Source organism: Daphnia pulex, chromosome 4 (genome assembly GCF_021134715.1).
Source record: "Daphnia pulex isolate KAP4 chromosome 4, ASM2113471v1".
In the NCBI taxonomy this organism is placed as follows: domain Eukaryota; kingdom Metazoa; phylum Arthropoda; class Branchiopoda; order Diplostraca; family Daphniidae; genus Daphnia; species Daphnia pulex.
Genome location: NC_060020.1, coordinates 7,237,020 through 7,251,391, shown reverse-complemented (window position 1 = coordinate 7,251,391; position 14,372 = coordinate 7,237,020). Strand labels below are relative to the sequence as shown.

The window sequence follows — 14,372 nt, the reverse complement described above, 5'->3', positions numbered from 1 at the left end:
GGGATTCAGGGGAACCTTTTATTTTGGGGGTGGGACACTCATAGAGAAAATGGGTGATATTACACATTAATGAATACGTATTATTTACCAACTGTTCACTAGCGCATTAGCATAAACAATACGCGGGCGAGTGGAAGCTTTTACTGGGTTTGAATAACTTTGCCATCACAAAGACATTGACTATGACTTGTAAGCATTCTCATAGAACGATGCATCTATATGACTGTATCTATGCGGATGAAAGTTGCATCCCAAACTTCGTAATAGCGCTAGGTGACACAATGCTTCGGCAATTAATTAGATAGATTCCCAGCACTATCCTTTGCGCACGCAACACTTGCTGTGTTCTCGACGGCCGTCTCATTTGGCTCTGAAATATAGGGAAACAATAGAAGAACATGTTTCAATTTGATACAGACAAAACTGTGATGAATGTCAAACTTTGATTAGCTGCCAGAAGTCTTGCTTGTTCTATTTTCTTCAAGAACAAATGGTAGACAATTATGTAAGATAAAGAAGTTACTCCAGCAAAGATACCGAAGACTAAATACGTGAAACGTATTCCGTATTCCGCCGTCAACACACTCCCCAAAGTTAAGCCCATTCCTCTTCCTAAAAAAGGAAAAAAAAAAGAACTTTAATTGAACTATACATGTTGACTGGCAAAGCATATTAGTTGGCATTTGAGTTGTCACAACCAGCTCCGAAGACAGCAGCAGAGAGTAGTCCGTTGAGCTAAAAAAGAAATGAAAAATGGAGCGTAAGATTAGATGAAACGCAACCCACACACGAAAAGTTGTCATTATTATTCTGGCAATAAAGTACCGAGGCGACCATTCCTGGTGGCGCAGCGACTCCACAGAAATAATTCCCCGCAACAACGGATAAGAATCCGCTAGTTCCCTCGAGTGATTCGTTAATCAAAATAACCCAAGGATTCCTGAAAGAAACTTAGGCGTCATTGGATACGATTTCTAAAAAGAAATTGATACGCACTTTAGTATAACAGCTTACTTAAAAAAATAATAGGCACTGAAACGTAAGCACGTGAGTATTAGCGACACGGCAACCGTCGTGGGTGCGCCAAATTTCTCAACGATTTTTTTGGCAGTCCAATACACGATTATTGAACCTATTCCACTAATACTCGCAGCAGCTCCTGAAGTTCGTGTGAAAAATCGATTAAATCCCTGTGGCGCTTATAGAGAACTCGGCCCAATTCACAATAAAACAAGATTCATACCGAAAATAATTTTGGAATCCTCGATCTCCAAGTTGACGTAGACTGGAAAGAAGCTTCTGTGCCATCCCGAGCAGATCCCGACAACGACTTGAACTAAGAAGAACGCGTCCACATCGATCATTCTGATTATTTCCTTTGCAGTTTGAACAAAAGAATGCTTATTTTTCTCGACTTGGACGTCTAAATTGAAAATTAGTACGGTGACACCCAATGTTATTGCCGTGCTAATGTAGAATGCCATCGAATAGTCGTTAAAACCTGAGAAAGAACAAGTTAGATGGGTGGATTATATAGTTCCATATTACGACTTGGCGATTTACCTCTATAGGCAGATATTTTGTCAATCAAAACTCCCACAATTACAGGGAAGATAATCATGCTTGCCATGGAGAACATTTTTTGTCGCCCAAAATCGCCGCCGTATTTTTTACACATTGTCGAAGAACAGCTGTCCAAGAGGAAGTTGGTTGTATCGAACGTGTAGAACGCCACTAAGCGAACGACTAGCAATAAAGGGAAAGTGTAAGTACTTTGGGGAACGGAACTGCTGGTCGACACCAGGTCCGAGTTATTAGCGGAACTGTTGGTTTGATTGAATCCACCAGCGTTATAGCTTAGGTGATCGGATCCAAGCCATAGCACGGACAGGTACATTACTGCATTCAAGAGTAGAGTGGCTGTCAAAATCATTTTATAATTGCCTATTTTGTCTGCCACAAACCCTGTCCAGTCAATTAATGTTCAGATGTAAAAATTCGATAATCGTAATGAGATAAAAAGTATAAGAACCTGTGATGACAGGTCCAAGTATTGACGTAGCTGGTACGCAACCATATATAATTGCTAGTTGCGTGTAGTCGATAATTTGTGTGGAAATAAGCGAGACGTACGGAAATGCGATAAACCATACTATAATGATGAGTCAAAATGGATAAAGTTAACAATTTTTCAAATTTATTCGATCTCTTTAACGTACTTGCGTAAACAAAGAAGTAGGTAAATTTTAACTTAAGAAGAGGTCCATTAACTTGAAGTGAAGATTTTTGTAAATTGGAAAATAGATCGAGTCCCATGACGTGTACTACAGTTAACCACTTCTCACTCTTGATGCAAGAAAACTATTGTTCGATTGTTCGGATCGGTGACTAGACACATTTTTAATACATTTTTCCAATTGATTTCCTAAACTTGCGCTGTCACGGCCTTCGATTTTGCCAACATAATTTACTAATTTAATCAAAAGAAGAACTGAATTATAATTCGAATTCTTCACGGACACGTTATATAACGTTATGCCGTTATGCAACGTTTCTTTAATAAAGATGACTTCGCGCGAAAATACATTTCGTTAATCTGCAGAGTTGTCATCAACCGTTCCTACTAAAATAAAGTGTTTGAATGATTTTTTAAAGTAATGGAAGGACTGAAGTTTCTTAAAAATGAATAAAATAATGAGGTAAAAAAAATATTTGAAATTGTTACAGCGCATGTGTACTGTTACTGTTAGTTTTTAGAAACGTGATGATAGTCCAATGATTGACATGGCAACAATCCCACCCAGACATTGTCTACTTATCCGTTTGTTCGCTCTGAATAAATCATTCCCTTCAAGGACGTCTTTACAGGTAGATTTATTTGCTCATTGTCTACATTATGTGTAATCCACTAATCCTTCGTTTGTTTTTTTTATTATGTCGTTCGTGTTGCTTGCCAATTCAGACTGCTGTCATCCGAGTCATTAGTTGCAACAAAAAAATGGAGAACGCTATTGCCATGAATTTGTCGACGGAAGGAAAGTCCACTTCCCAAATTGTAGAATCTCCAGAGACCAAATGTATGGCAGCCTTTTTCGCTACAGAGGAGGGAAGCGCGGTACTGTACGAAGCTGTCAAGAAATTCATGTCTACTTCAGAAGGCGTAATGATTGTGGAAAACGCTATTGTGGCAGCAATTGGAAGTAAGCGACAGCATTATATTCGCACCTATTCACGCATTCAGTGAAATTCTCGTTCACTAATTGAATTCTCGTGTATTTAGGACGTGACTGGCAGAACAATAACCGTAATCTTCTTGAAAGCCGTCGTCGCCGATCAAAATGAAGATTTTCAGATACCTCGTTGCTTAATTGTCATCCAAATTATAGGGATTTCGGGAAGTTTAGTAATTCTTTTGCTGGAAATTTTTTATCTTTAAATTGAATTCTGTCTATATTTTTATGTACAACGTGTCATTTTTACTGGTAATTTATCAAAATGTATTTATTTTTGGACTAGAACAAAACAGCGCCTAATAAAGTGATTAATTGCCCTTAGCCTGATGCATTCAAACTGAAATTCATTTTTCCCAGAGAACGTATTACGTCTGCCTCTCTGCTTCGTGCAACTTCGGTACCGGTATTCATGCAAGAGTGACTATATAGTGCTAAGTTTTAGTAAATAATCTTGATGTATGCGCGGTTGCATTTGAAACGGACGAAAACAGAAACCTTAATATAAACGTATTGAATTGCGTCATAAAATAAATCTTTTCGATGTGAAACGAGACGTAATAATGGGTAAACGACGTCATTCCGCGTCAGAGCGAAACACGTTATCGATTAGCCGCAGGTTTTTATCATTTTATGTCCATAAAAACGAGTTCTGAATCGCTCCCAATTTGGCAATTTCAGCATTTTATTCTGATTTTATAATGCCAACTTATTATTAAAAAAGGGGTAATTTGTGAAAGACATATTAAGATATTAATTTGTGAAAAACTTGAACGAGTTTTTTAAAAATAAGTAAATAACGAAATAAAACGATATAAAGTCGTTGTAGAGCAACTATAACAAAAAGTAGTAGTCATTTGGGCAATCTGTTAACCTGACGTTTTCAAAATTGTAAACAGTGGAAAATGGCTGCGACGTCTCGAGCGAAAAAAAGAATTCGAGTGACTCGCAAACCAAAATCTTGTCCGAATCCACTTTTCGAGAAATGGCTAATTGAATTGAAGGAGGATGCTGTTAGAAAAGAGTCGAGACTGCAGTATGTTTATGGCAAGGTAAAATTTTAAAAAAATCTGCAATTTTGCAGTCAGTCACTTTCAACTTTATGTGTTACTTGCAGGCATTGAAATCATTGCAGAAATATCCATTAGTACTTGAAAGTGCCAAAGAATGCAAAGTGCTTCAGCATTTTGGTGAGGGGTTGTGCAAAATAATTGACAAGAAACTCACAGAGCACATTGCCAGTGGAGGTTATTTCTTTAAAACTGGTTTTTATAAAATGATTATTTGAGGTAATTTTTTTCCTTTTAGGTACCCTCGGAAATTGTTCAGAATCAGATGGCTCAGATGAGGATGACCGTCCTAGAAAACAGTCTAAGAATGCATCAAAAGAATACATTCCCACTAGACGATCAGGGGCATATGCTTTACTTATGGCACTTTACAAGCATGCTACAGATGGTTACCTGAAAAAGAAGGATCTACAAGATTTAGCTCAACCTTATGCTGATGTTTCATTCTCCCAAACTGATATACTAAATGCTCAGTATTATAATGCTTGGTCATCAATGTCAACTTTGATCAACAAACATCTGGTGGGTAAAACAGGAAATCCTGCAAAATATCATCTGACAGACAGTGGCAGAAATTTAGCTCGTCGGTTGGACAAAGCCGAATTTGAACTACAAAGCTCTTCAATCTCTTCGTCAGCCTTTGACTCTAACTATGGTGCAAATGAATCACCTGTAAAACTAGCGCCCCCCTTGCCAAAAGCTGCTTCTAAGGACGTGGAAAAAGTTCCTACATTTAGAAAAGCTGCAAAAGCAATCCATCAATCGACTGAACAAACAACGACGTTACGAAACATTGAATTACCTTCAACGAGTGGACTCCTTCAACCAAAGGACATAATTTTTTTAGACGATGACGAATTCGACATGTATCCCCAACATAATCTATTGTTGAACTCAAATGGACGAATAAGTGCTCCCGCGAAGCCTGTTATTGAACCTTCTGCTCCCGAAGAGGAAGTTGTTGTTGAAGATCCGGTACCCGAACCCTACGTACATGTTCGTGACAAGATAACACTAAGAGCTGGCGAATATGACATAGTCTTATGCGTCGACACTGCAGAAGTCTCTGGGTATAAAAACATTAATCTACATTTTTAAATATAACTGAAGTTGATGATGATATTGGCCATTGCAGAAGTAGCGGTTCTGGAAATAATCAAAAAGAATCAGCAGCCAAATCCTTTCAGAATTGTGGAGTACTTTACGATGTACGCAAACTTTCGATTGGTGATTACTTGTGGATCTGCAAGCCGAAAGCCAGTTCAGGAACTAGGTCTGATCGTGAACTGGTGCTTCCATATGTCGTTGAACGTAAGCGAATGGATGACTTAGTTTCGAGTATCAAAGACGGTCGATTCAAAGAACAAAAGGTAAATAAAACTAAAAATGAATAAATGACACTTTTTTTTGCAGTTGACCATTTTTTTAAAATGTTTAGTTCCGATTGAAACACAGTGGATTAGTTCGTCCCATATATTTGATTGAAGAATTCGGTAATCGACAAAATCTTGGCATGCCGGAGGCTAGTGTGCTGCAAGCCATCGCCAACACTTTGATCATCGAGAAATTTCAAATACATTGGACACAAAAATCTGATGAGTCTGTTGGTTTCCTCGTCCAAATGACGAAGCAATTAACGGAACTCTACCGCGTAAGCAAATTGAATTGAGATTTAGAACATATGTAGTCTTACAAAATAAATTTTTGTTTCCCAGGGTAAGACTGTGACAAGCAGAGGTTGTCAAGAAAAAGTTGGACATGATTGGCAGACAAGTTTAGTCACTTTCAAAGAAGTGTATACAAATTCCACCAAATCAAAGGTAAATATTTCGTTTTCTGCTAGAAGCACCTGACACTGACACTGAGCCGCGCTAATACTTGGGATTCCAATTTTAGCCTTTGTCAGTGACCCAGATGTTTGCCAAGCAGCTAATGCAGCTTCACGCATTATCGGCAGACAAAGCTGAAGCCATAATCAAAATATATCCATCGCCTTATGTACTGATGGAAGCGCTCAAGGCTGCCGGATCTTCTGCCAGCACTCTCCTCGCTTCCCTTGAATATGGAAAAGCCAAGAGAAATAAAATCGGCTTGACCATTAGCTCACTTCTTGCCGAACTCTACACTGAAGACCGCCTTGACAAATAAGTTGTTCGCATCCGTGGTATCAAAATACCTTACGTTCATTCCCCCTTTTTTTGCCAATCTGTTTGTTTTTTCAAGAATTATTGCATTTTGTATTTTAAATCAGTCATACAGTTTTCAGCTGGAGATTTGATTGAAATAAGTCAGCATCTCCAGAATCCCCTGTTTAAATTTGTTTGCAATAAAGTTGATCTTGTCAATATTTTCAATTTCAACATTCAATCGTTTAGGATTTTTCGGTTTTTTAATTTTATTTATTGAAGGAATGCGGATGATTTTTCGACACACGAATGGATGATTTTTCTGGTGTTGGTGTCCTTCTTGGTTCTCGCTGACGTGGATCCCCATGTTGGTGCTGGTCCTGCTCTAAACGATCGACTATCTGTGCAGATTTGGGGAGCCGGACGCCTCCGCATTGGCTCTACGTCTTCGTCATGTGGGGCAGATCTTGTGTGTATTGAAAGGTTGGTTCACGCTGGTAACAAAATATTTTTGGATGATCAACAGCAAATTCTGGGAGAAACAACTCTTTGCTGCGCTAAGCCGAAAGAGCAGCGTGAATTAACGCCCACTGGAACACTTTTCTGTGAAGACAACAACCGGGAACAGCCTATGTTTGTCAACATTTTTATGACAGTTTTTTAGTGGCTTTTATATGGAACCATTACCATGACTTATTTGATTCGAGCATTAGCAACCATCTTAGACTGTTTTCCTATATGGCAAGCCAAATGTCCCGGCAGAAACACTTGATTCACAGGACCCGCGATCGCAGTAACTCGATGATACGTTGTACACTTGATGATTGCGGGAACTTGATCAACGGTCGCAAACTTGATCGACGATTTCTGCCGGGCATTGACACTCAGAGATGGGAAACTATCCTCCAAAAATCCCCCCTGGTGGCAAGTTCCAAATTTTGTTTTTCTTTTTCTTTTTATTTATTTTTAAAATATTATTTAATTTTTGTTTTAGCATATTGAAATGCGTTGATGGCTGATGTATCCATCAGAACATGTTGTCATATGGACAAACTATTTTTTAAGACCAAGCGTGACCAAATCAAAGGTTGTGCCACTTAGTGGCGCGAAATTTAAAAAGTGAAAAAACGACTGTTTTTGATTAGGTAACAAATTAGGTTGATTTCGACGCAGTTTCCTAAAAATTAGTGGAAATGTCAACCAGGCTATTAGTAATGTGTGGTAAAAATTTCAAACGCGTAGCTTAAGTTGAAAATATTATGTTTTAATTTTAAAAGTACAAAAAATGAGTTTTTTGTCAAAATCGATGTTTTTCAACTTTAAAAATCGGAATTATCGAACAAACAAAATTCTTTCATTTTTTCAGGGTAGAAAGCTTATTCTATATCTAGTTTATCATAAAAAATAATTAGAGTAGCGTTATTTTTTGTTTAGGAAATATTTCACATTTTATAACAGCGAGTTTTGTACTCAAAAATTATCAAATTTTGGCATGGAGACTCTGGCTACCTTTTCCACTGGCTACCGATGGGGGCGACACTTGCTACCCCGACAGTGGCTACCTATATAAAGTGACACCAGGTACCCACAGATGGCGACACCTTCTACCCGTTGCTTAACTACCCAGTTCGGAATGTGACGGGCTGACGGCACACAGCATACACAAGGCCACCAGTTTCTGAGAGCCTATAGGTGGTACTCTCATCCCAAGCAGAGCCGCCAAAACAGCCACCGGGAGTACCATCAATTGCCTCGGGATTTTCACAGCCACTATCGACTGGCCCGCAGACGACGGTTCATCCCACCCGTGGTAACCACCATTCACGTATTGGAAAACCTACAGCAGCCAGTCCTATTCTCAGCGACACAGCGTCAACTAGGTTTGCTACATGACACGCTCGCATTAATATCCAACGCATTAACCACATCTTCTCGTCGCCTCATCGACGCATTCCGGCAATTCTTTATGGACATTGGAGGCGCCCCAATCAAGGTATAGTCCGACAACAGCCCGTTCAAAGCCGCGGAATTCCAGTCCTTCCTTCGGAATTGGAATATCGGTTGGGGATCATCCTCGCCAATCTACGCCCGATCCAACGGCCGGGCTGATGCAGCGATTAAGTCCATGACAAAATTCATCATTGGCACAATAACGGATGGAAAGCTTGACACCGATAAACTTGCCAAAGCCATTTAGCTGTTACGCAACGCCTCTCGGCTCGGTGGTGCTTCTCCATCGCTGCTCGTGTTCAACCGCCCTTTCCGTGATGGTCTCCCTGCCCATCGTCGTTCCATTGCCCATCACTGACAGAAAGAGGCAGAATTGCTAGAAGCTAGAGCACACCAGACACTAGCCCGACAAACGGCCCGCTAATACAAGACAGCCCAAATCTTCCCAGCGTTCACCTTCGACGACCACGTACTGAGTAGTACTGACTCAACACCCAATTACCAAGTGCTGGGCGGCTCCTGGGATCATTGTTGTGCCCATTGCACGATTATTTAGTGTGAACCACGGCCGGCCGCATTTTCCACCGCAATCGTCACGACGTGTGGTCGTCATGCGAGGATCTATAATCCCCCAAAGCATCCAACCCACTCCAGCATTCGTACCACCAGCTATTCCGGCCCTACCACAAGACCCAACCAGGCGCCGTCGTCAGCCAGCTCAGGCAGCCCAGCCGCGACGCCAATCATCCAGAAACTGCGCCCCACCCAGAACGTATCCAGCTGAATCATGTACCAAATAGATACCATTTCGTTCGTTCGCATAAAGCCAACATTTTTCTCTGTCACCGCGTCTTAAACAAAGACCTTGCATTCGAAATCAAGTTCCCATTTTTCCGAACCACTTAATCAACTTTATGCCTTATGTTCTGATTAATTGATATTCTCGTTTTGCTTTTTTGTTTATGTACGAAATGTTCTAGTAGGCAATGTTTCGACAATTTAAAAAAATTGTTTTATGTAAAAAAATGTTTTATTTCTGTGTAACGTACGAATGAATTAACGAACTTCAAGAGTTTTAATTATACAGATCATACAAGGTTAATAAAACAAGGGGGATGTTAAAATTCTTCTAAATTCGAGAATGGGCTGGGAAACGTTATTTGTAGGAATTTTCAAGCGCACATTTATTTCTTGTTTTCTGATTCTTCTTTGATTTCTTCTTTGTCGACCGCCTCTTCAATTTTTCTTTTTCCTACAAACTGTTTCATTTGTTATGAAATGATCTTTAAGTGTTATTATTTGTGTTTTGATTTTATACCTGCGGTGAATCAAGAGCATTTGGTTAAACGCCTTCCGATTCTGTACAAAAATGGGTGAGTCTTCTTTGTTATAATTTATTATGATTTTTTTTTGGGGGGGGGGGTTCAACAGGAGTTGTTTGACAAGTGAAGTACTTTTTCACCACCAAAAAGCCTTTTCTCGTGTTAAATGAAAAAAAAAACGTTTAGTGAGTTCAGGTCGGAAGCTGTGAAAGCTGAGAAATTTTAAACAAAACTGACCTTCAAGGAGACTGTGCACAAAAACGAGATTTCCAAAGCGACAATTAAAACAATTCCAAGCGTGATGTACGGCTTAGTTTTTTCCAAAAGAATTAATTATCTGGAAAACGTTGTTTCGAATACGACGACCGAAACCATCGCAAAGATTCTCCGCTCATTTCCATTTAATAGATTGAATGTTGACGATCAACTTATTTTGAAGTGTTAGAGACAACCGAAGAAACTGGAATGCATTCGGCGAGTGTTCCCCCTAATTCCTAAATGTTTTCAAAAATTCTGATCAACGTCGGACAATTTAATTTTTTAAAAGAAATTCGAAGGACAAAAATAATGTGCTTGAAATATTTCTGTCTGCTATTTTGGTTAGTGCCACTGAATCTTCTATAGGTGGTCCATTACTCCATTTAAAACAGACTTGATATTTATTTCAGGAAAATAGCATAACTGTTTTTATCGTTTTTTATTGTAAAAGAATACAAAAAAGAAGTACAACAACAATTTCAGATTAAATTAAAAAGATGTTAAAGAATGACCAAGTTCTTCATTATCAAACATTCGATGATCTTGCTGCATCCAGACGTTTCATGGTTTCAAATCGGATTTTCCGTAAGCGTGTCATTTCTCGTTGGACTTCACTTCTCATGATGTATTTGGTGTTGTTCTCTTCAATTTTTCCCATCAGAAATAACCCCTGAATCGTTCTTACTCGTATGACATATAACCATCCGGTGTTTTGGATATAACCATATAACCATTTGCCTTTTGGCGCTAGCGATCCCAGAATAATGGCATCTGTAGAGATGCCTTGCATTTTTTGCCCCGTTAAAACTTAGGAAAGGACGCAGGAGAATTGTAACACTTTTATTTTCAATTGGAATGACGCGTTGAACTTGCATTCGATTTATTTCACTGTCGGTAACGCGGGAAAACACCCTTTCTGCAAATTACTGAACGGGGAAACGTTGGTCCACGCTGTATTGCGTATTCTTATGTTTAAACAAGAGACACTCGACGTCTGACGCACACACGGACGCAACTTTTTTCCCAGTCAGCAGCGATTCTAAAGTCAGTGTTGCCGATGGTTTCAACACGTTATCTTGGAGGAATGCCAAGGTTCCATATGCAATTATCACATCCGAGTTGTCTGTCACAGTATATGGTGCCTCAACTACACAGAAAAAGTTCCTTCTGTTGATCTGATATTATGGTAGTAGATTTCAATGGCTGAATTCGTGCTTTAATTAACACGGCCCCATGGGTGCGCCAATCACGAGAATCCCTTATCTCTGGCAGTTTTTCCATCAACCTTCGCTCACAATAGCGGAGTGCCTTCTCATGCATGTCATTAAAGGGAACGGCCGTCATTGTGAACTTGGGGGGACTTAGTATGGGTGTGGCGTAATTGAACATGTAACGGCTTGAGAATAAATCGACATTTTCCTGCGCTGGCTTATTGATTCTAAAATTTTCTAACGCAGCTGCGCATTCAGCGTCTTGTTGACGATGATTATGTTGCAGTTTGACGACGTCTGAGAAGCACGTTTTTCAGAGTTGCCGCCCGTTGAAGGATTTGATGCGGTTTTTGTTAGCGTCCGCAATGTGATGACTGTAAATTTGCCCACTGCCCCACGGGGGAAGTTGGAAAAAATCACCACAACAAATTATGTGAACCCCAGCGAAGAGCTGTTTGGCTCACCCTTGAGTCGACACAACCGATCGTCTAACAGACTCAGCATCTGAGGCGTCACCATGCTGAACTCGTCAATTATGAGACTTTCCACCTCAGACCAAGCCCTGATTTGATCCAAAGTCGGATGTGGAGGGTCCATTCTAACTCCGCTGCCCAATGCTGCGTGCAGCGTGCATTCCTTTGATGAGCATAGCCGCTACAAAAGAAGAAGCACATATAACGGTGGAGGCGACCGAATACCAACGCCGCGTGAAATTCTTGAAGCATTTGATGATTCTGGATTTTCCCGTTCCACCCGATCCAGCAAAAAACATCACCAGGTGACGATTAGTTGGAAGTCAACCATCTAAAAACAAGTAAAGTTTATTTTCGCTATCCGCCAGTTGGTTGGTGGAATGAATGTTCTGTAACATCGCTGCGCCCATCAAGGGGAAGGCGTTCTTTTTGCTGTTCTTTGTTAAGTGACCATAGCTCTGATTGGTCCTGCAGACCGGGGAAAAACTAGTCTTGGATCGTTGTTTCGGTGGCATCCGAAAGAATGTACTTGGGGAGATGGCCGTCCAGTGCATTTTGCAAATGCTCCAGAAGATCGACGCGGGTACCTGATAATGCATTTGTTTTTAGATTACGTAATTTTATTTTGCGCTAAATTGGATGAACAATAAATGTATTTAAATTTACTCATCGGCTTGTCCAAATTAGTGTTCATTTCTGGGTGTTCTGACGTTGGTTTGCTGTCCTCCATCCAAGGCTTGCTCGGCCAGGCAAGACTGAAAAAGAATTTCTGTTTACTTTTCGATGGCAATTATTGCTGCACGGCTAACATAGCGTGGAAGTGAGCTGTTGTCGGTGACCAGGTTCTAGTAGGTAGATCCATCGGAATGTCTTTTAAACATTCAAGCGCTTAAATGAATAAGGGATCGTTCCTTAGCACTCGAGCAGCCCTCCACGTTGTTGTCGCCCGCTTTATTTAAGTCAATTACGCTGACTTTCCCTTCTTTCATATCAAGGATTTCCTTTTCTTCTCGAACCATGTCTTCAATATCAGGCTTATTTCTCAAGACTCGCTATCTGACGTCGAACGGCAGAAACTTTCGTAGTAATTTTGAATGCTGTCCATCGTTACTTTCGTCAATTCGTCGGCATTCCGTCTTTTTCTGTGGTGTTGGTAAGCGCCTCACCACGTTTCTCCAACAGCAACCAAATAAATTTTTTCTCGATCGTCGTCTCGACGATCGACATCGTCAAAACTCCTTTTGCGTAATCTTCTCTTCGCCCTTGCTTTTCTTTCGGAAGAAGATCTCTGCTGTCTTCGAGGCTCTTGTGATCTGGGAGTCTTTTCACTAAATATTTGGGCCAGCCTGCATCCATTCTTTCTCTGTGGCCTTTGGTCCCGTGTTGTGGATTTTTTATAGAATATTTATGAATTATTCGTGCTAAATTCGATTCATCTTCGCTGTTGGAATCAGTTTCAACGTCACAGTTTCCTAGTCGTGGCTTCAATTTGAATGATTCTTGTTTTTCTGTAAAAGACCACAAATTAATATTTCAATTTGTGAATTTTCTTTTCATCTGAAAACATAATCATTAATTGTGGTTTTGACTTCGCTATTCCGTGTGATGTTGGCGTAAATAGTTTCTTTTTCCAAGTACGCGATGGCGTGGGTAAGTGGAAACACTGCTGTTTGGTGGGACATGGCAAAGAGCTCATTGCCCAGTAAAACGAATGCGGCTAATGGTCCACCAATTGTGTCCTCGTTCGTCGAAGCTCGAATAACTGAAAGTGACTTCCCTATACAGACTATTCTGATCTCGGAGGAGTGTATTTTTGGTTTTTTGATGAATTTTCCCCGTTTTGGTCTTGAATTCATGCAGGGTTTAGTTATTGTTCCATTTCTTGTTGTCTGGTCATTTCTTGCCGTTTGAGAGTCTTTTCGCCATGTTTTTCAATGGCCAAGAGAGTTTCTGCAAGAGGTTTTTCGCAATCACTGTTGTGCTTAGAAGTGTATGCTCCATAATACATGGATAGCTTCTAGTCCTTCACATACTTATTGGTAGGTACAATTGTTGCAATTGAGTACCGACATTATGGACGTATTGCAATCAGCAAAGAAAACTCAATGAGCCCTTTTCCTTATATTGATTTCAAGGCTTGAAAATGTTTTAGGCTCACTCTCAGCTGCGGACAATTCCGGTGATTTTTGCTTTCCTTGAAAATTGACTTTAACCGTTGATGAATCACACGGGAAAGATGGGATGCAGTGCAGCCAGTCGTGCAATTTGACTTGCATTTGAATGCCTGTGAAATCAAGGAGCCACTGATCACATTCCATGTCTGTAAACGAAGGATTAAAGATTATGTTGCCTGAGACCTTTCCACATTAAATTGTCAATCTCTTCGTCCGTAGCCTGTAGGTTTCTTGTTCTTCAATCTAGCACAGCCGTGCTGGAGAGCTGTATGAACTCTTTTGGTGATGGTCACGTTTTTTTTGCACGTTATACAAAACAGAATTTTCTGTCCATACTCTCTTCCGCACGATTGCATGGATTTCAACGCCGTTTCTTATAATATGCGAAATTTTTCATTTGGACAGGATTCACATTCGAAAACATATTTCATCTCTTCGAGGTTTATTTTTTTAGCAGAAAGATAAAGAAGTATTCTTCATCTTTATGATTTTTAATTTAAAAAAAGTGTTAAGGTGATGTATCTAAATTCATCCTTCATAAATATTGGATCACCCAAA

The 14,372-nt window shown here is 40.0% G+C and overlaps 2 protein-coding genes and 1 long non-coding RNA gene across 3 annotated transcripts; 1 reads left to right on the top strand and 2 right to left on the bottom strand.

The window, feature by feature from the left end:
- Positions 1–4: 4 nt before the first annotated feature.
- LOC124191923 lies at positions 5–2,481 on the bottom strand. Its single transcript, XM_046584972.1, has 9 exons — positions 2,220–2,481; positions 2,033–2,152; positions 1,564–1,965; positions 1,244–1,501; positions 1,015–1,159; positions 826–940; positions 699–735; positions 442–612; positions 5–370 (listed from the first exon to the last, which is right to left on the bottom strand). Exons 1-9 carry the CDS (start codon positions 2,314–2,316, stop codon positions 294–296), a joined length of 1,422 nt encoding a protein of 473 aa, XP_046440928.1. The 5' UTR covers positions 2,317–2,481; the 3' UTR covers positions 5–293.
- A 295-nt stretch (positions 2,482–2,776) lies between these two features.
- LOC124192095 (crossover junction endonuclease MUS81-like) lies at positions 2,777–6,647 on the top strand. Its single transcript, XM_046585254.1, has 10 exons — positions 2,777–2,868; positions 2,963–3,200; positions 3,591–3,595; positions 4,130–4,282; positions 4,348–4,477; positions 4,539–5,370; positions 5,436–5,670; positions 5,739–5,951; positions 6,016–6,120; positions 6,197–6,647. The coding sequence occupies exons 1-10, from the start codon at positions 2,785–2,787 to the stop codon at positions 6,446–6,448; spliced, it is 2,247 nt and encodes a 748-aa protein (XP_046441210.1). The 5' UTR covers positions 2,777–2,784; the 3' UTR covers positions 6,449–6,647.
- LOC124192096 lies at positions 6,508–7,327 on the bottom strand. The gene is made up of 2 exons (XR_006873576.1): positions 7,114–7,327; positions 6,508–7,029 (listed from the first exon to the last, which is right to left on the bottom strand). It is a non-coding gene; the product is annotated as an uncharacterized LOC124192096 (long non-coding RNA).
- Between the last annotated feature and the right edge of the window lie 7,045 nt (positions 7,328–14,372).

Bases quoted from the DNA above. Each gene is read 5' to 3' on its own strand.
- LOC124192095 (XM_046585254.1), top strand. From the start codon at position 2,785: ATGGCAACAATCCCACCCAGACATTGTCTACTTATCCGTTTGTTCGCT. The intron at 5,371-5,435 runs GTATAAAAACAT...TGGCCATTGCAG, and splicing joins GACACTGCAGAAGTCTCTGG to AAGTAGCGGTTCTGGAAATA. The intron at 6,121-6,196 runs GTAAATATTTCG...TTCCAATTTTAG, and splicing joins CAAATTCCACCAAATCAAAG to CCTTTGTCAGTGACCCAGAT.
- LOC124191923 (XM_046584972.1), bottom strand. From the start codon at position 2,316: ATGGGACTCGATCTATTTTCCAATTTACAAAAATCTTCACTTCAAGTT. The intron at 1,160-1,243 runs GTATGAATCTTG...CACGAACTTCAG, and splicing joins GGATTCCAAAATTATTTTCG to GAGCTGCTGCGAGTATTAGT. The intron at 613-698 runs GTTGTGACAACT...TTCCTTTTTTAG, and splicing joins TGCTGCTGTCTTCGGAGCTG to GAAGAGGAATGGGCTTAACT.